The 21,761-nt window shown below is 41.9% G+C and overlaps 1 protein-coding gene across 12 annotated transcripts in view; it reads right to left on the bottom strand.

The window, feature by feature from the left end:
• Positions 1–15,066: 15,066 nt before the first annotated feature.
• Positions 15,067–21,761, bottom strand: part of kirrel3b (kirre like nephrin family adhesion molecule 3b) — a 193,524-nt gene continuing 186,829 nt past the window's right edge. For all 12 annotated transcript variants that reach the window (XM_050072023.1, XM_050072031.1, XM_050072099.1 and 9 more), the window contains one exon: positions 15,067–19,933. In XM_050072023.1, the coding sequence (XP_049927980.1) occupies positions 19,472–19,933 (462 nt within the window). In that variant the 3' untranslated portion in view covers positions 15,067–19,471. The remainder of the gene's footprint in view (positions 19,934–21,761) is intronic.

Genomic DNA, 21,761 nt, shown 5'->3' with positions numbered 1-21,761 from the left:
CTTCGCCTCGCACCCACTGCACTCTGGTTTGAATTAGTGGATGCTCTTCAGGTCTCATACTATCCCCCCCCCTTACTGTAGATATTGGATTTTCTCCCTCAAACTCCACATCTTAAATCTGAAATATAACGGTGAATTGCTTCGGGGCAGCATGTGAGCGTACATGTGTTTGTTTGCGTAATGGAATGCTCGCCATGATGTTGCTCACCATGTCAATGTGCAAATAAAGTCAGGATCTTGGCCCACGCAGAAATCCAATCAATAATGCTGTACTTGATCATGATCCAATTTGCCTGCTGCACTTACCTAACAGTAAATACAACAGCTTTTGAGTTTCGCTGGCTCTTGCTTCACTTGTTTTGTTTTTTCTTTTTTTGAATGTGTGGGTTAAATAAGGAATGCAGCCCTGCTTCTAGTGACATAACTCTTTCGTTCTTTGTAGCAGGCCTATAGAACTGCTTGTCAACAAGGCTACAAAACAAACTCATTTCTGAAAGGTCAGAGAGGTAGCAAGGCAAAGGCAATCCATGACTTAATACTCCATCCAAGCACCTCAGAAAACTTTACTGACTTCAGAGTTTTATAAAGAAGTGTCTCCATATTTTCTCACTGACCTCTGTGACCTCAGTGAGAGGAAACACACATATTTATGGCACCATGTATTTGGGATTATGGTGTGGTGGGCTTTTTTTTCAATGGATATTTGCACATTGTAATTTTCAAAAACTGTTTTTCTCCAAATTTAATGTTGCTCCCAAAGTGTATGGGAGGATATTTTAACCTGTTGTGTTCCCACACAGTGTCTTGATGCTGTCATCTACAAGCTGCTTTCTTATTATTTATTTATGCTCGCTGGTCCCGATATTGATGCCGTGCTGGCTGCAAGTATTTCCATACAACTGATTTATGTCAGCTTTTTTTTCTTCTAATAATTCGCCTACAAATAAGACCTTTGTCTTCTACTCAGTTTCATACCCTCGGTTTTACTGACATAACAATGACACAACACATGCAACGACTTAGTGTAACTCTACAGTATGCAAATGTTCTCCAAAACTAATGAAATGATCTGAATCTGATCATTTAAAGTTCCAAAAAGAGTAAAAAAGAAATGCTGATTACTTCAGCAGCTCATACAGCGTAATTGCAAAAGTCATCTCTTCACATTAATCATTCTCTTTGCACAGACAAACACTGTATGACACTTCAGACACAGCGATGTGTAACTGTCATTATACAAACTGGATAATGGAAATGCAACGATGTTTTGTAGGGATGCAAGTTATGTGTTTCATTGCCAGTATATCGGTGAATACTCTCGAGTCTCCCTATGCTAACAATATTGAAATAGAGCAGAGGAAATCTGATGCATATTTATAGGCCTATAGATATCTAAAGATATTTGCATGCAGTTACATGTGAAAGCATTAATGTCAAACTGAAACATCATTCTCTTCACTCAGTGTGTGAGGACATAGGAAATGTGATGCTGCAGGTATCGTGCTTAGATCTCAATTTTCAAAGTTTTTGGACATATTAGTGTTAACAGTGTCTAAGCTTCACACCACTGGGGGTGGTGGGGTTCCCATGGCAGTCGTTGACAGATGTTCGAGAGCTGGTGTTGCTAGGAGACGCTCTGTCAACTTCTTTAGTGCACTAGTGATTGGAGCATGGTACAGTCCTGTACAGCCTATTAAGACCTCTTCAACAAGCCCATAGTGTTGCTTGTGTGCAACCAGGTCTCATTCCGAAGTCACTGAATACCGGCGCTTGGGCAGTGACTTCCACGTCAGACACCATGGGAAAAAGCCGTCCTTTCACGTTGGCATGATTCATAGCTGGTCGCCGTTAGTGTATAAGAAATGTCGCTGGACAACAACTAAAGTTAAGGGGGAAAAAAGTCTGAGTTGAGTGGGCAAGCAGAAGGGGTGGTGGATGGGTGCAGCTATCACTGACTTTAACTCAGGAGGCCGGTGTTTGCTTCCTGTAGGGATGTGAAGCTAAACCCTGTTATTTTTTTCTAAACCTCACCACGTGCATGTGTTGGCTAAACATAACCATGTGCGTTTGTTGTTGAAGAAAAAAAAAAATCAATTCACGGTGTTCTACCAACATAATATGCTTATTTTGAAAGAGACTGTTTGCAAACTGTACATTTCCTGTAACAACGGAAGTGTATTTTGAAAAGACATAATGCATGCAATAGGCTGAAGTTGACACGGCATCCCAGATCATCAACAACGGACGCACCCAGAGGCGGCACAAACTGCCATTCAAGAAGTTAATATATGATGTAAAGGCTTCTTAATATGGGTTTGCCATCAACAACCAACACACTAAACCAGCTCCAATTACAAAACATTCTGCCAAGTCACTCTTTTTAATACACACACCCACATAGTGTAGCCACGTCTCTCCCTCTCTCTCCCTCCATCGCCCTCTCCATCTCTCTCTCTCATACACCACACACATAGTCCACTATACACATCATTACAGCATCATTTGAAACGATGAATCTCCAGACTCAATGACTGGATTTAGACAGACCCAAACCCAAACATTCCACATTTTGTGTAATAATGAAAGCCAAGGCAGGCGCCAAGAAGAGAATTAAATGCATGTCTTACCTTTAGAAGAGTTGCAAGCGGTGACTGTTGGTGCTGAACCTCCTAAGGACAGTGTCCTTCCACTCAATCATACACTTTCTGGTTAAGTCCATTTCAAACACCAGCTGAACCAAGTGGGCCTTTCTTTAGTGGAGCATTACGTTTCTTTGGTCTGAAAACATGTTTCTCAGGGTGGAGAATGAGTTCTCACACATGGCTGTGGAGGCTCCAAATGTTAAAGCATGTTTGAACGCAGTCAGTACACTGGGCATTGCGGTGAGATGTGAGTGGTACTTGGAGATGATGTGCTGTACAGTCCATTCCCCCTCCACTGGCTGCGATTGTTTTTGCCAGCTGAAAAACTGTTCAGCAACTTCGTATTGCGTATAAACAACAGGCGATCATGACAAGTCCATAATGTGTTTCACAGCCTTCACATCCAGGAATGTGTCACTTTCTGGGTTCAATGCAACAAGTGCACTGGCCAACTCCGAGTTGCGCTCACTGAATCTGTGGTCCATTTCTCCAAGTACTGAATTACTAATTGTTTATTCTTTGTTATGCTATTGTCATTATGCAATGTTGTCTTTTTATCCTTCTATTCGTTTGTTTCTAGTATTTAGAAATAATAGTTTTTGTTGCCTTTATTGTTCTTATCTCTTTTAACATTCTGTCATATCATTCTGTCTGTGTTTTGCTTAAGTTTACCTCAATCTGAGCTTAATTTTGTCCTGCTTTTGCTTGCCCTCACTGTTTTGACTCTCTTGCTATAGATATTCCTGCTTTTGCTTTGTTTGTCAAAGCACTTTGTAAACTTTTGTTTTTAAAGGTGCTATATAAATACAGTTTTGTTGTCATCATCATCCCCGTGTCCTGTGGTTCCCAAAACAACATACTCATCCATATTAACTGCAGCTTTTGCTTTGAATTTCCGCACACAGGCTGTTGGACTAGCCACGATACTTAAACCATCCTCTCTCTGAAGAAGCTTGTTTGGTTGATCCAGCAGGGCAAGAACTGTGTGCACTAAGTTAGTAATGAATAAGAAGCTGGGCTCGGTCATCGCGCGCAGCAGGCCCACGGCCTCCATCCGTACCTCTGCACCATCAGTCTCAGTCAACAGGGATGTCAGGTCAGGATGACTGACACAGTGGCGAGATGACCTGTCCATCTCTGTTCCAGTAGACGTTTAAGGTGCACACCCTTATATAGCGCAGCAACTGTCAGCTTCTTGCAGAGTTTGTAAAGGGCATTACAGACGAAGAAAATCCACAACAGCTGTCTCTGCTGACATTGCATGTACCACCACCAAGTGTACATAAGGTATGTCACCACCGAGCTTCTCTTGTAGTAGCTTCTGGACACCACGTTTACCAGACAGCAAGACAGCTCCATCAAATACCTGGCTATCAATCTTTGATGTGTCCAAGCCAGCTCCATCTAGCTCCGCTAAAACGGTGTTTATTTATGTATGTGCGTCACCATTAACAGCGGTTGCTATGGTGAGCAGAGTTGTTTTCACGACAGCTGCCAAATCCGGGCCGTTTTTAATCGTATAGTCCAGTGAGATTAGAACAAGGCCGCTCCCTCCCTCCGACATGTTGTCAAAATCATATATCTTCCCTCTTGAAGGCTGCTGGTTGTCAGTCAGAAATCCCACAACGTCAATGAGAGGAGATATAATAACGTTACCTGTTCTTCCGTAGCTACGTCGGCTTTGATGCTGTATTCAAGCCAGTCTCGGTTATGATACCAAGCGTGGACAAATGAACGCTTGCTTCCGCTGAAAATGCTGGCAGTGTACCGCTGTGAAACAATTTGGTTAGGCTGGTCGGTCCCGAGGTCATCCACGGGTGCTATTCCATAGGTAGCACTAAGGCTAACAGGTGCATTGCTAGCTTGCTAGCTTCGGAGGCAGCGGTGCCGGGGCCGCGCGCGTTTGCTCCCTCCTCCATAGATGGAGCTTGATCTTATATCCATTCTCCGTCCGAGGAGTTATTTCAGTCCGATAATAGCTTGTTCTCACTGTGAAAGATGCTAGCGCCGTCTTGCTAACTCACTGTACTTTCTCTTGACGTTATGGCAACGAATCAAACCAGTAGGTCATAGGTCAAGCATCGGACCAATGAGCATACGTCCCCAGATGTGACGCAAATGTAACCATCAAATGTGTGTGGTTTTTAAATTTTATTCGTTTTAATTTTTCATTTCATTTACCAAAGATGATTTCATGGTTAATATGACAAATTCAAAGTAATTATTAAAATACAAAGTTTGGCACAAAGGCTTGCCATGCTAGTGTTCATCATGGATTAACCACTATGCACTTTGTGTTAGCTAGTAAGCTAGGCTAACTAGGTTGCTCTTGAATGGTTGAGGCCAGTAAGACTAGCTTGCTAATGTTAGCCCTGATTCCTACTCAGCATTTATTTTTGCTCATGTTAATTTGGAATTTCACGTTATATTAGAAACAATTTTTAGTGCCTGCACACACAGATATTGCACCACTGGAGGACACTGATGTAGGGGTTAAGCTACTATTAACATATAAAAAATAAAACGTACAGTTCTTCCTTTATAACTAAATAAGCACACAAATTAAAAAACAATATATAGATTCTTTAGCAAAAAATAAGTCTGACTCACTGGATGTGGGAGTAAGCCTGCCATCTGCCGGATATTTCAGCTGACATTCTACCCCCTCTATTATCTGCATCATGGATTTATGAAGAGAAGTGGATACAGTGTTGGAGGTGGAGCCCCGTTTATTCCTATTAAAGTTGGCACATGATGCCAAAAAAGTTCAATTGCTGTGATTACCAGGATTATCAGCACTGCTTCTGCACTTTTTGACCCATAGAGCTGGAGCACTAGAGACTTCCACTGGCTGAGCTGACTGCTTTCCGTTTAGCAACTTCAATGGGAATATAACGATTCAACTGTGTGGCTCTTGTAGACTTTCCACATGTTCTTGGCCTGAATCGATCCAACACATTCTCACTCCGACCTCATAACACATCGACGTTTGGTCATGGGCTTTCCACATCCAGATACGACGTGAAAGGTACCCTAGGTGCGTTGGTTGTTGATGTTCTGGGATACCGTGTCAAGTTCTGCCTGTTACATTGTCTTCTTCAAAAATATACTTCCGTTATCACTTTACCTACACTACACCAGTACAACACCATAAATGTACGTATTTTTCCTTGAACAACTAACGTCAATGGTTGGATTTAGGCCACAAAAGCACGTGGTTAGGTTTAGGAAAAAAGTACAGGGTTTAGCTTTATAATCTTATGGGCTGTAAACGCTGCTCTCCCGGGTGATGCTCGTTGTTTGTTGGACCCATCTACCACCACTCCCACCCACCATAGTTTTGTCGTCTTAATGTTCGCTCTTGTCCTGTCACGTTTCCAATGCCAATGTTAAAGGACGGCTTTTTTTGAAGGCTTCGTAGTGAGAACGGGTTGATGGATTAACTATAAACTAACTATATCATTTTGAGAGGATTATGACGCTCAAAAAATTATATCTGCTAATTTACATCCACAGGGCATCACGTGACGAATGTAATTAAACTGTTTGGCTACTTCGACAATTGGCTTCAAACCCAAGCGCACTTCCTGGGGGCCTGATCTGCATGCTTTCATTATGCAAGGGCATCATTGCTGCATTGTCAACCCAGAGCATTTCCCCCCTCTATACCAGAATGAAAGCTAGTGCTTCCAAACCTGTATCCAGCGCTGACACAGAACTGTGGAGACATGTGGATACGCAAGACTAAGCAAAAATGAATAGTAATTTTAGCTTGACTTTAATTGTCAGTTTCGTATTTGCGCAGCAATATGTTTCCGCTTGAAACCTGGCAGTTTTTGCCATCGACTTGAAAACACAAGAGATTTAAAACCACATTTAAATAACTAAAGACCTGTTCTGTGCTGTTTACCTCAGGTCTCCTGATGATCTATCGCTGACATTTAAATTAATACTCATTTGAATATGTGCGCACACTATCCGTCTTTTCCCATCTCTTTTTAGTCGAGATACTCTCTCCTTTCTTCTCTCTCTCTCCCACTCAGCTTTCAAAAGGGTTTATCACTTCATTGCACCCCAACTGTTCTCCACAGGGGATTTTGAGATAATTAGGATTTTTAACATTAAGGGTAAATTAATGTTAATCTTAAAGAGGCCTTTATGAAACACAGCACAAATAAAATAACTTGTGGGACACAGCGATACAACACCCTAAACTAGACGTTTCTTTGACCTGATGAATAAGATTGATGTGTGGGATAAATGATACACTCACAGCATCAAAGGTTAATTAAATGAGAGATAATTAAATAAGTGGCTTCTCGGGTGAAAATTGCTCCTTGTGGATGGAGTAGTTAAGGCACCTGAAAGGTATTTGAATGACTTCCACATCAGTTCTCTTCCATCCATAGACTTCTAATTATTATCACAGATGGAGGTGTTCTTCAATCACCTAATTCTGCACCCTGATTAGGCCTGACATTTTACTCCTGAGTGTCAAAGATTTTCTCCATATGTGCAAATGAGTTCAAAATGTCTTCATTATGCAAATAAGGCGGGTAACATTTCAGGTACTCCAGGACAAACACTCACAACACATGACTCCTTCTATGCAATGACACATGTCATGATTGTGATTGTGTTGTGACAAGGTTGCAATACAATGTTGTAGGAGATGATTGACATGCCAGTTAAAGCAGTATTTATATGATTGACGCAGGTTTTGTGGCGTGATTATCACTTGCTGTGCAAACCAATGCACAGAAAACAAACCATGCACTGGCAGTGTGTTGAGAGAAATATGTTGTCATAGGCTGCGAACACAGGGGGGCAGTATGGAATCATAATCCCTGAGTGACATCCTCACGTAAATGAGCAGAGTTCAGGCTTTCGAAACAGAATATCTGCAAGTCTTTGATATCTGATCATAAATGGTTGATCTCTGCCATTTACTCCAATCTGTCATTTTGACTTACCTGATTTATTTGTGAGCTGCTGAGATTGTATTTGCTGCAGACACTAATGACATCTTCAAAAAAAAAAGAAGAAAGGAAACAATAAAGAAGGAAATATGATGAAAACAAATCCGATCAGTATTAACACTCAGTGGCATCTTGCATTACAAAGTCTTGTTTTTTTTTGCTTTGTGTGCCTAATTAGCAACTTTGAGCTCACATAATGTCATCACAGAGGTTGTTTTGTAATGTGAATGGTTCACAACTGACTGACCAAGAGACACTTAGAGGGAATGTTCAGCTCATTAGAGAAATGACTCATTGTTTTCTGTCCTTTCTCCATTCCTTCCTTGACTACAGGCTTGGTCACAACCCCTGGGCCTAACCCCCCCTCCTTCCTCGCTTGTGTGAATAACTCAATAACTCCCATCCATGGCACAATTAAGGCATTATTACACCCTCCACTGGACCTCACGCTCAGGGGTGAATCGTGGGGGTAGAAGGGGCCTGGCCTGACCCCCATTTCCATCCCAGCCCACTGTGAAGCCTTGGCTACTCTTCTCCCTGACCCATTTTACACTCCCCATGTGCCCCGTTTCTACACAAACACACAAACTATCACACTCATGGCACGCACACACACACTTACCCCCCCACCCCCCCTTTCTGTTGTCTCCATTCAGCAGGCAGAAACATGGCATCGTGAGTCACGTCAGCGCCAGCAGCTGTGCAACGGGCGCCATGTGGGGCGCTAGTTTGGCCAAGCAGTGGGTGGGGGCAGGGTAAGCATCGTTAGGGGTTGAGGGCTGTGTGTGTGGGCACCTCTCCTCTGTCTCTTTCTTTTACCCTTCTCCTCTCGTGGCTCTGCATGAAGGAAGCCATCTGCCTACTGCCAGTCATCTAAGGCTGCGAGAGCGTCTGTGACACTTTGCACTTTGAGCTTCACTCACCCACCTCTTCCTTCGCACACAGGATGAAACCATGCTGAGATCGACTGCTGACCATCTTTGGCTTTTTCACTTTTCTGACACTGCTAAATTACTTTTTCCCGCAATTGTTATATAGTTTCACAGCTATCGTCCTTATTCTTTTCACCTTAAGACATGCTGTTGTATCATGTTGTTGTTTGGCTGTTCACGCTCTGGCATCGTCACGTTAAATGTTTTTCTTTTCACACACAAAAGAGAAACTTGGCAGTGTTTGTGTCAGCCTCTGAAGAAAAAAAGAGGCTTTGAACAAACTTTAACTAAGAGTTACATTGGACTTCATCTGCCAGAGCATCTTCCACTGAATGCATTCTGTTCGTTATGAAGTGTGAATCAACTCCGAAAATTGTGAGCGCAAGAGAATTTGTAAGCTCAAAAGAAATAACCCACTCCATCATAGTTTATCTATGCAATAAACCATCAGCGTTGAGTCAATATTTTTGTAAAGACTTCCCTCCCAAGCTGATCAACGGCAAAACAAAAATCCTTTTATTCTTTATCACTGAATCTGCTCCAGCCCCTGTCTCTTGATAACATCAGAAACCAAGGTCTTGTTTTTCTGTATTCTTGCTTTGGGAAAGGTTATTTATTTATTTTTATTCAGTGGATTAGCTGAAATAAAGGTCATTACTGACTTTCATCAAACTGCAATAAACAATGTTTCATCATGATTTACAGGAATTAACTAGTTAAGCTTCGGTTTCAAACAGCCATGTTTCAAGCTGCCGAAACAACTGCTCATTTTATTCTCAGAGAAGCTATCTCTGTGTCCGCCGTCCATGTGTTATTAATATTCATACACGCTAACATTTTCTTGAATGCATTCAACTCCAAAAGACGAATCTAACAAATGGACTTGCAATAGAAGAGAGGCTTGCACTCCAAATGTCACGTCTGCAGGCTGTTTTGAATGCACTCCAAATGAAAAGCAATTTAAGACTTCTAACCATTAGAAAGAGCCCTCACTACTGAAGTGCAAACCAAACCTTAATTAGGAAAATGATGATTGTTCTGTGCACGCGGCCAATTTGCTTTACAATTGGCCAAGCCTCTTTTCTTATACCACCCTCTGACAATTTATATACTTCAGCCCGTCTACATTTGCAAAATGTCAACATGCCAGAGATTAAATTAAAGCAGGTCTCTGTAAAGAAGACACATCTATCACATCATTACTGGCAGAAGATTAACTGGTTGACATTTCTCTCCACTAAATCGGCACAATAGGACCTGATTCAGACGATTCTCTGTCAACAAGCCCTGTCAAACACATAGTGCATGATGGAGAATATAATTAAGTCAAATATCTGTCACGCATCTCTTTTTTTCCCTCCATCCAAAGAACTCTAAAAGATTGTATGTTGACTTTGTTTGACTTTTGTTTGTGCTCAAATGTCAAGGACGCTGTGCAATTATGTTGCTGAAAACGTCCTTTCAGTCACCATAAATCACGACGCACACACACACACACATACACACACACACACGTCTGCGTGTACCGAGGCATGTATAATGATACATGCCCGCAGCCCCATGCCTCACCTGTTATTATATAGTGCAAATACAGGCAGAATAATTAACAGTCTAATAAGGAAAGCTAATATTTGATCAACCCAAATTGCCCATAGTGTGAGCCCAGTCAACAGAACTGGAACAAACAAGAGCAAACCTTAACACAGAGAAAGGTCATGGGATCAATAATTCATTTAAGATGCTCCCTGGGATTGACTCTGCAGTCGCCTTGTAATCAGGGGGAGAGATTTATTTATCTTAACCAACTTTAAATCCACATTCCTACGGTAGAAAAAACATTGCGCCACCTCGGTCGATTTTCAGTGCTCTCACAAGGCCATGAGATTTTCTGTTTTATTTACCCCCCAGGAGCTGGCAAGGAGCGGCTCTTTAATAATACTTCAACAGTGGACTAAGCATCTAAAGAAACGTTGAAGGAAAGAAAAGGAAGAAAGGTCAAACCCAAGGATAGAAGTGTATTTACTGTGGGGACGTACACCTGCAAGTTTTTTTAAGTGAAAACATGTTACTCTGATGTATTTTGTTGGTTGAAATCCACTCAGAAAGATAGAAAAAATATGTGGTTACTCTTTGGATCTTTTCGAACTACATATCATTGGGAGTCAGTTGAAGGAGCTGTTTTATTAAATAACGCCCTTGTCATGATTTATGTATTCATTATCATCAAATGTCTCTGGAAAAGAACATGCTACGCAGTGCTTTCAAACATCTATCATTTAGTTAGGATGGCATTTCAGATGTGCAGTGCTCACACTGACTGGATGTCTGATTCACAGACAGAACCAAGTCCTCTGATTTAAATGTGCAGCCCTGCTGAGTGGAGGCATCTGGAGGCAATGTCAGCTTAAACGCTACAAAACCTGCCTGGTCGGAAAGATTTACCGAGTCGCCAATCAAAGCCATGTCCAGGTGTGAAACTAGATCTCCAAAAAATTCAATAACCTGAAATAAGGATGCAAATTTTGTTTTTCTTCACACATTCTACTCCACCTACCTGATGTGCAGCTAGTGGGTGACATGTTGTATTCCTGCTTTCGGGATCCTTTCAAGATTCCACGTTTCTGTGAAAGACAGATGCTGGTTGAATGAGTTTTCCTGCCGAAACAGCTGTCCTTAATAAACAAATGACTATAAAGGAGGCATTTCATAGGCAATTGCGTCAAGGAAGCAGCAGTGTGGAGTTCTGCTTCAACATGTCACTCAACTCACTTTTCAGCTTGCTATTAGACCATATGGTTTACAGTTTGGAGTCCATAAACAAGTTTGACTGACAATCCAATCAGACTGCCATAGCAGAGAGAGAGCAAGGCGATTTTAGTCTTAGTGTAAGTGTTGGCTAACACACAACGATGTAATGACCCCGACAAAATGATTTTGGTTTTGTTGGAGGGATTTTAATGACTTCACGTGTCGTTCAGCCTGTTCGCTCTGTACCTGCTGCCACTTTCTCTCTCTCGCCATGTAAATACCTGCCTGTAGATAATTTTGTAATAGAGTGCGTCGGCGCACCAAACGCTTACTCTGCCATTCGCTCTAAATTTGTGCCTTTGTTAAATTGGATTCCAAATGCAATTATCTGCCAAGGTAATTCATGACAGAGTAGCCTGCTGTAACTGCTCATTTGAAAGGATGCAGAGTCATTTATGTCATTTTGGAACAATACTGTATCTCTTGGAAGAGGTGAGGCCCACGGGGAGCTCGGCGAGCTCTCTACTTTGTCAGGAGAGGCAGGAATCAATGATTAGTGCCTTCCAATAACTAGTTCCAAGGAGAGTGTTTAAAGCAATACTGTAAGCAAATGTCTGGCCTAGATCTGTTTAGTAATGAGCTGGATCTCCATGATTAGTCAAATCCATCACAAATGGCGCTATTTGTATAATGTTTGCAAAACACAAGCATTTTTTATTCAGCATGGGAAAAGCTTTTCCAGGGAAGTCATGTTGCTGGCAGATGGAGTCTCAATATCAAGACCAGACTGGTTCTAACGCTCGCTTTGAGGTAACCTAATGCAGGCATGGCGAGTTCTTTGTCTGTCTGGCTGCTAGTTTTTATGTGTAAGCAGTGAAATGCTCACTTTTTTTCCTTCTTCTAAGCCACACAGTGTTCACAAATCACAGAATTGTTTCTGATGCGAGACTTCAAGAATGCTACGTTTCCATGCAGGCTGCAAGTGGATTAATCCAGCTAAAGAGTAATTGCCCTTGCATTGTATTGACTCTATGCATGAGGGAATTCAAATCACTTTAAAGTTTCAGTTCTGTAGGATTGGAGCCAGTGCTTGAGACAAGCTAAGGTGTTTATGTGAGTTCATTTAATTTGGAGTAAGACTGCAATGGTCCTATTAATGGATTAAAGGGCTGCGTGTAAATGTAATTGTGTGAATCTGCTGACTGCCGAGGAAAAGATCAGAGGGGGAAGTGAATAAACAGCCCGCTCTTAACAAATACTGTAAAACTATGCTCGTCAGGCACAAAATACTCAGGGTGAGGCTGATCAGTGGTTTCCTTTACAACAGTCAAGTAGTGATAAGTGCGTCAAGCATGCGACTGTGTGATTGTCTCTAATCTTGTGTTGCCACACCTGTAAGCTGCTGTAAATTGTGTGTTGCTAACTCTACAACCCCTTTAGTGAGCATACTCTTAAGTCCTGTTTCCACTGAGCAGTATGGTACAGCACACAGTTCAGTCTGGTACACTTTTTTTCCATTTCCACTGTGAAAAGTTGTGTGGATGGTACCAATAGAACGGTTCTGTACTGTCCCCATTTTTGTGTCACCCCTCTGTTGGGGTACCTAGCACACAGATCTGGTACTAAAAGGTGGAGCTGTGAACACTGCAGTCTGTTGATTGGTCAGTAGAGGACGGTCACTCTGCTCAGGGCTGAGCTGTGGCTGGTTTTGAGTCTTATGTAACCACTGTTCATACTGTGGAGAGTTTTACATATATTAGTAAACTATAAATGAAGCTGCCTCGAGCAGCAGCTGTAGTGGGAGATAAAAATAACTGAATTCACTGGTCTGACTGCTGGCAACTTTTAAGGTGGAATGTTCAACTCAATGCATGAGATGATGACATGAATCCATCAGCACACCTTAAATTTAAATGTGACAACTTCGACCATTCCATTAGTTTTTATTGTCTCTCTTGGATGACATACACTTTTACTAACGAGTGGATCTTCAAGGGTTTAAAAATATATATTAATTTCAACCAGATTATGTGACCTGCATATATTCCAATCCTCACTCGGTGAAAAAAAGAGCATCGAGAAGCATTGCTCCTGTGGGCTACGACAACACTAAACCCGTGCGCTTGCCTGAGAAGGACTAAATGCACAAACCTGCTAGGACCTATTTTTTAATATCCTATCGAGAGAGAGACTCTCACACCAGGCTGTTCTATTTTGTTCTGAAAATGTTGGCATGCAACCTCGAGGTGCAGATTGATGAAGGAAGAAATACAGTGAGTGCTGGACAGAGCAGTGAGTGACAACAACACCGCCCACATGAAAGAGTACTGTTTGTGGAGGAAATGCTAAGCAGACCTAGGGTCACTGTACCATGTCCGAAGGGTTAATTTTGGTTCCAAAGGTACCATACCGAAAGTGTTTGGTGGAAATGCTGCTTTAGAGCCTGTCTATGCCTGATACTAACATGCATCTTGGGTGATCTGATCACAAGTGTATGGCATTAAATACATATGAATGACCACCACGACTCATTGTGATTCGACCACTCAAACCTCTTGCTGAGGCACTCTTGGACATATCAAGGCAGGACATGGTGGTTCCTTTGGTGACGGCGCTCTAACGCTGTATAACTTGCCCATTTTATGACAAGTTGGACTAAGTGTTGCATGACCATACATCTTTTTGCCCTATGGAAGGAGACATATTGAATTCTGCTGACAGCGATATCTTCAGCTGTACCGACACATCTGCTTGCGTGACTAACAAGCATCCTAGCGAGCAGCTAGCGAGAGTTCATTGTGCCCTTTAAATTCTAGTGCAAGTGACACAGGCACTAATGAAGTCTGCACACAAGTGTTGAGACGCATGATAGATACAGGTGTGAACAATGATGTTTCTCAGCTGTGCACTTGTGTCTGGATCATCGAAAGGCATGTTAATACCAGGTATAAATAGGCTCTTAGTTTCATCTATATTCTTCCTCTCTAATGTGATGCAACACAAACCAATCTTTAAGTAGAAGAACCTAAAGCAGCAGAAAGTAAAGTTATATAGAAATGATTATAGCTTCTAAATATGTTCGAACAGGTTGTTAAAAAGAGGCAAGAGAGGCAAGGTTGTAAATGCAGCAAACAGACCATAGCAGGTTCATTATGGTTATGTTTGTAAATTGGTTCTTGGGTTTATTTGTTTTTGCTTAATTATCGTTGTACAGCACAAGAAACAATGCTCTGGCCTGATCTCCTTCCCTTAAGGTGTTGTGGAATATTTCACCTGAGCTATTAATGATTTATGCTTCTCTCCCGAATTGTATATTTTGTTGTAATATTAATGAGAATTCCATTTAATTTTTAATTGTTGTAGCAATTGTTTTTGGAAAAAAGGCTGGTCATTGCAGAGAATGGCCGCCTTTACATGCATACCAGAGTGAAACCCACACTCAACATTTCCAATCTACAAAAGCAGCATCTCCTTCTCAGTGAGACCCCTGATCACAACTGTTTGTGAATGCAACCTCTTAGTCTCCGAGAATATCCTACTGAACTTCTGAGCAAATGATATATTCATGTAGAAGTAAAAGCCTCCCCTGTGAATCTCGCTCTCCAATCTGCTCATTAATTCTCCTGACAGACAATAGTGCAAAATAAACACAAACTCAAACATCATTTTTATTCTCCAAATATACAGAGCAAAAGCATCATAGATTCACAGACCAGTACAGTTAAAATACAACCATTTTTCTTTTTTTTGTTTTTTTTTTGTAGATACAGAGGGCCACTGCCTGAAAATAGTGGTTTACCCAGTAGAATTTACATGTTGTCTTTTCATTACAATTATGCTTATGGTTCACTATTTATACAAACTCTCCAAATGACCATCAAAGTTAAGTACTTTTTTCCAGACCTGGGTCATGTAGTATTTGCAAACTAGTTTGCGTTATTTGGAGTACAGAACAATTCAACCAATCACAGAGAAGCGTACTCATTTGACTTTCAAATGCTCTTCTGTGATTCTTTCAATTTTCTGTGACTAATCGTACACTGTGTGCTGCAAACCAAACCACACTGATTCCTGGCGTGCCCTGCAGGCTAATGCAAACTCTGAGGATTATTTGCAAATGCTATTTAGTCCAGGCCCTTTTCCTTACAGTCACATGTTATAAAAGTACTAACAAGGTATTGATTGGAAGAAAAGAAAAGAAGTGAGAGAGAACGAGAGAAACAGAGTGATAGAGAGCATTTACACAGTAAAGAATGATGATCAGTTCAATGTGTCAAATGGCATCCTCCCTAATGAGTTCTATCAGGAACAGTAACACTTATCATACAATGAGCGAGACTTCAAATAGCCTCATGTAAACCACCCTTTGCAGGCATAGGCGAGATATTGGCAGTACTGACGTTCAGCATTTCTTTGTCCAGGTTTTTCCCCAGTTTGTTTAGACCCAGCCAAAAGTTTTGTGCAGTAAACAAATATAATATAGCCAGTGGGCAGAGAAGCCATTACAAACACTGACCAACAAGAACTCACTCCACACTGCTCATAACTTCTGTCTCTCACCTTTTGAAATGTGTGTATCCAGTGTACTACAGGCTAGTCTTATGCATCTCTGAATAATAGACTACCCCGCATCCTCTCCTCTCTGAAAAGGGTTGCTTTGTTTTATCAGGAAAGGGCAGCAACCCCTTGTAATTGTTCCGGGTCTTTGTGTTTATTCATCTGTTATGCCCTGGCATCTGTGCGGTGCTTGTAGCCAGGCAAACAGGCGCCGCCAGCACCAGCCGGAGAGGCGTCCACAGGTGAGGAGGGCAGACTTTCTCCCCACATGGGCTTTGATTCCCAAAGACTGACATGGCACTCACATCCTGTGGTACTCTCATGCCCACTGTAGCTGCTGCCATGGGGGGATGGGACAGAAGGCTGGCCTATCAAATATTTATCTGTTTGCTGTGCAGTGTGCAGATTCTCTGGACTGGGAAAATGCATTATGTTTGGATCAGTGCGAGAGCTGCATCAGATACGTAAAACTGGACCCTTTGGAGAGGAGTGCATATTTGTTTTGTTTTTTAGGGAGAGACATGATGAATATCTGCGTTCTGCTAAGTTTTGATTGGTGACCATGTTTGAATTCGAAAGCTGTGGATGTAAAATGACACATAACATATGCAAATGATATAAATGGAAACTGTATCCTGTCCCATGCAAACTAGATCACGCTGTAATTGACTCTTGCTGATATCGAGGTAAGAATTTGATCCTCCACTCAAATGCTGAGAGAAATACAGAAAAAACGGCACAGGCATACTTGACAGTCATCATGGTGCCAAATGCAATATATTGCTGGGCATCTGGGCATCTCTCAGAAGGGCTGAAGGTATAATAACCTCTTACTGCATCTCACTTCAAAGCTGTCCCAGCTAAGCTCAGCTTCTCATCCTATAGCCTCCCGTGTGCTCCGTGCACAGAGTGTGAGTTTCCCCCCTGTGAGATCCGCGGGGAAGAGAAACCGCTCGCACAAGCCTTTCATGTAATTTGTGAGAAACAAGTAAGGTTGATGAAATTTTTGGATGAGAAACAAAGAGAAAATGATTGTCTGTCGTACAGTTTTGATGCCACGTAGATTTGCGGAGCTCTAATATGGTGAAATCTGACTGAGAAAAAGAAAGAAAAGCCAGGGAAAAAAAAAATTATATACAGAGAAAGACAGCATTAGAGATTTATATACAGTCTGCTAAGTGCCAAGCTGGATTATCAGCGTTGAAACAGAGCTTTTTGTCTTAAGCTGTACAATGGGCGCCAATCCATTTGTAAAATTAGAGTCCAAACTGCTGCCACTCAAGTGGAAAACCCCATTCAAATGCCCTGAATATAATCAAATGTAAAGTGCTTACAACAACAACTTGCTTTTGTTTGAAACGCCGTGCTTGGTTTTTTTCATAGGTTGCTTCAGCCTCACTTCATCCCGATTGACTGCTCCGCTGCGGAAGATACTAAAAAAACCCTACCTAATTAGATAAGATACATTGTAACCTAGTAGACTTTCTGTTACGTTTTAGTTTGATTTGACAAAACAGAAGTGACATTGACATTGAGAGACACTGTTTTCAGACTTGTTTTACAGCAATCTGCTGTTATTTCCCAGAAACTCCTCTTTACCCTTCAAAGAACTGATCAAATAACAAACAAGCTGATTCTATAAAGGTATGTCTGCGACAGAACCTTAAAAGACATATGAGGCTTTTGATGGCTGAAATCAAATGTGATGTAATGTATGATGTAACTGTGGCTGTTACAGAAATGATCTGTGTTTACTGCCAATGGTTGTCCTTATCAAAGGGCCTGCTTTAATACAACTTAAGTAGACAACAATGGGTTTTGTTCACAACCTTAACATCTTATTTAGAGGTCCAAATCTTACTTGACACAGTGAGGTGTGTGGTCGGATCCAGGATAGAATTAAGATAAAAGATTTTTGCTCATTTGCTTTACAGTATCTGCACCACGCACAAATCTGCATTAAGATTCCCAGTGTTTAGTACTGCAAAAAAAGCAACACTCTCCAGTCATCACTTTGCACAATGAATGACTACAACACTCTTGACGACAGGCTCACTCTGAAATCTTCAGTAAAGTATGAGCAATTGTGTAGCTGCGAGTTAAATCACTACTGTCTCTACTCTCAACTAAAACAAATACAGTGTCAGTGATTAAACAATAAATCCAATTTCATATATGTCACATACAGTGCAGAACAGAACAAAATAAAAAAAAGGATGCACTTGAAAAGAGTCAGTGTGACACCATCAGCTCCACAGTAGCCAAACACATGAACAGCAAAGAGCAAAATAAAACACATTTTCAAAATTTGCTCTTCATGTCCCTTGATGACCGGCACGATCACAGGTAGGTATACAGTCAGGGTGCACTAAGCTCCAGTGTCAACAATGATATTGACAATAGCAATGGGATAACCACACAATAAGAAGCTCAGCTAAAATATAATGTTTACATTTCATTCAACAGGTACCCTCAAGTATATGGCTGATGATCTGCGGCGTTCGCAGGAGAAACTCACAAGTACAACACATGTTGCAGTTTGTGGGCTTTCCTGCCACATGCCTCGGAGCTGGATTTGGTGTGGTAACACCGTGGAGGATGCAGCTCCCCATCAACAGAAGAGCTGATAGTGTATGTCTATCTCGCTTAGTCAAAGTTTGTATTGACACAGATCAAACAGACCCTCAAGGCAAAGTAGATATGGACAAGAAGAGGCGCTCATGTCTCATTTAGAGTCCTCCGTGAGGGAAATTAGATGCTAGAAAAAGAAATTACAGTCACGTATGTACACTGATATTCTTTTTGTGTCACAGTAAAATAATGACTCAGGGATTTAAAATGAGATCTCAGCCCCTCTTTATCTGCCCAGCTCTGTGGCCCAGATACTGCTGCGGAGAGAAAAACAGTCGCTCTTTTAAACGTTCGAGACGTCTGTGGGCACATGGAGAAAGTTTTCTTCCACCCACACAGGGGACAAGTTTCAACAAGCCGAGCTTAACATACAGTGTTTGAAACGGAAGGTGGGGAGAGGAAAGAGTTATTGCTTTAACAACTAAAAACCACATGCACATTCATTTTTGTGCTTCAAACTACAAGGGAGCAGCAGGACATGGGCTCGCACTCATTACTGTGACGTTCGTGCTGAGTGTTTCAACACTTGTAACAACAGTCTCAGTTTTTCTGAATGACAATCTTCAAAAGGCAAAAAATGGTCTTTGCCGGGGTTTCTGATTGTCACACAAAGCCTTTGTAGTATTCCTGCCCAATTCCACTGCCGAAACTAAGTGTTGAATATTCATATTCCAAAGTTGTGTTGTCTCTGTGTTGGCAAATAACCTCTCTGTGGCACAGTTCTGATAATGGGCTAAAAAAGGAGGTGGTTGATGAGTTAAGCATGAGGGAAATATAAGGCTTCTTGATCCACTTTTTGGGACACTGAGAAGTCTGAACAAGTCACATGGTGTATTAAAGCCAACCAGCCCCTGCATCTCCCGGTGTCCAGAGGAAACAGTAACAACGTTACTTAAGGGGCTCCTGGGAGCTGATTCTGTCACAGTTTTACAATCCTGGCTGCTTGTTACACCCCGTTCAAACGCTCTCCCTCCCCTGGTGGTCAGACGTGGGTCTGCATGCGCTTCTGGAGCGGCCGGGTGAGGTCTGAGTTCTGCGAGGAGGACTGGGAATAGTGGGAGGAGGAGGAGGCTGACGCCTTGCTGTCTTTATCGAACTGCACGTAGCCGTCCGGCTTACTGTAGCTGCTGACGCTGCTGTCACACTGCGTGTCAATAAAAGAGCTGGAGTCGCTGAGCGAGCCGCGCTGGAACTCCCGCTCACACAGCTCAATAGAGCTGCTGCCCATGCCCAGCACGAAGCGTTGGCTGTAGTCATAGAGACGGTTGGGACCTGCTCCCAGAGTGGAGTAGATGTTGGTGAAGGACATGCCCGTTGGTACCCGCTGTTTGCCCAGGGTACCTGTGTTGGTGGGGTTCCTCACCTCGGTGGACTGATTCCCAGCCATGGTGGGCGTGTGATGCTCCTTAAAGGTATTGACACTGTAGTAGCCATTTGTAGGATCCTATTGAAAAACACAGGAAAGAAAGATTATTATCACAATTATGATCAATTTTTTTCCCTAAGCTTTACGTAATAGCAAATCAGTATTGGAGAAAAGGGGGAAACTAAACCATTGCCTCTTTTATATGCCTTTACATTTCATTTTCTCAAAGCACAACTGGAGCCAAGGTCAAACTGGCAGTAATTACCTTTCAAATTTTGAATAAATAAGAAAACAGGCTGCCCGTGTTCATCATGAGAAAGAAATAGAAAACAGTGGCGAAGCTTAGTGCTAGGATTTAGTCAGCCCCCACGCTAACCTTAAAATCACGTTTCTTGCTAATTAAGCGGGCCTTGATGATTCATAGTTTGGCATCCAACGTGTCACTGCAAAGTTCACTAACATACCAGCTTTAATTGGACCTAAATGGATTGTAGTGTCTGTGATTTCATGTTTGCACTGAAATAGCTTCTGAGGCTACAGCTGTGCCACTTGTTTGTCTGCTCGGTGGCAGGCACCGTGCTGTTGCTAAGGGTCCAGTTAGGGCATGAGCGTGTGTGTGTGTGTGTTTTTATGTCCTCTTGTGAATGTATGTGAATGTCAAGCCTAGTGAGCATGGTGGCAAATCCCAAAGGAAGAATGCTTATAATGGGGAAATGAGAGAGACAACCTGAGAGGATTCTCGTTATGCTTGTCATTATCAGACAGCAGACAGGGAGATTGTTTGCGCCTGGCCTTCATCTCGTGTTCAGTCCCCCCTGTGCTCTCGCCTTGTGCATGCTGTCATTAACTAGGATCAAAAAAAAATCTGGCCCCAGGGGGAGCAGGTAAGCAGGCAAACACAACAGAAGCGTACTCCAGAGAGCCAACGCCAACATCCGTTTGGACAAAGAGACTAATGAACAGGTCAGAATGTGTGATAAGCACCAGTGTGCTGCAGAATCTCAACGCACATCACCTTTATCACCCATACAGGGTCAGAATGATATCATCTTTGTTAAATATAAACTGCAGCGTGAGAATGTATCTTCATCCTATTCTACATCCACAGCCATCGACAGTCATGTTGACAAGAATGCAGGTCGTAGGTGGAAGAAACACCTGCTGAGATAATGTGCTGTGCTTGATTTACCGATGCATTTACATGAAAAACTACAACAGAGTTCTTCTTAAGTTATAGTAAACACTTTCACCACACTTTTGAATAAATTCAACAGAAACTTGCTCATAAATATTGAGAATTTATCTTGCATAAGGACAGGATGTGGAAACAAATTGCTGCTCTGCTGTATTTCTAAAAGATTTAAAAGCAGTGTGCAGGATTTAGAGGGATATATTGGCAGAAATGGAGCATGATAAAATGTTTTCTTTGGTGTATAATCACCTGAAAATAATAATCATTCTGTTTTTGTCACCTTAGAATGAGCCGTTTATATCTACATAGGGAGCCGGTCCTCATCCATGAAGATGTTTCTACAGTAGCCCAGATTGGACAAACCAAACACTTGCTCTAGATAGCACCATTTGAAGTTGGCAGCCCCTCCATGACAAGCAATTTCGGAAAAACATCTATTTTCTAATGCAAAACCAATTTATTCAGTGTTTTTTCTGGTTTAAATCATCCAGCCTGTTTGTCTTATCCATAGGATGAGACTCCTATGGATAATTTGGCTCTTTATAAAGACCTCCTGAACATCAGGATCTTACGTTATCCGAGAAAAAGGTGAGTTTTATCAGTGTTTCGTCACTTAAAATCACCGGGTCTGTTTGTTTTAGAGAGGAGGAGAGCTCTGTGGATAATTCGGCTCCTGGTAAAAACCTCCCGAAACAATGAGGATTGAAGGATCCC

This window comes from Epinephelus moara, chromosome 2, assembly GCF_006386435.1.
Source record: "Epinephelus moara isolate mb chromosome 2, YSFRI_EMoa_1.0, whole genome shotgun sequence".
Lineage (NCBI taxonomy): Eukaryota > Metazoa > Chordata > Actinopteri > Perciformes > Serranidae > Epinephelus > Epinephelus moara.
This window is presented reverse-complemented; position numbering and strand designations above follow the sequence as displayed.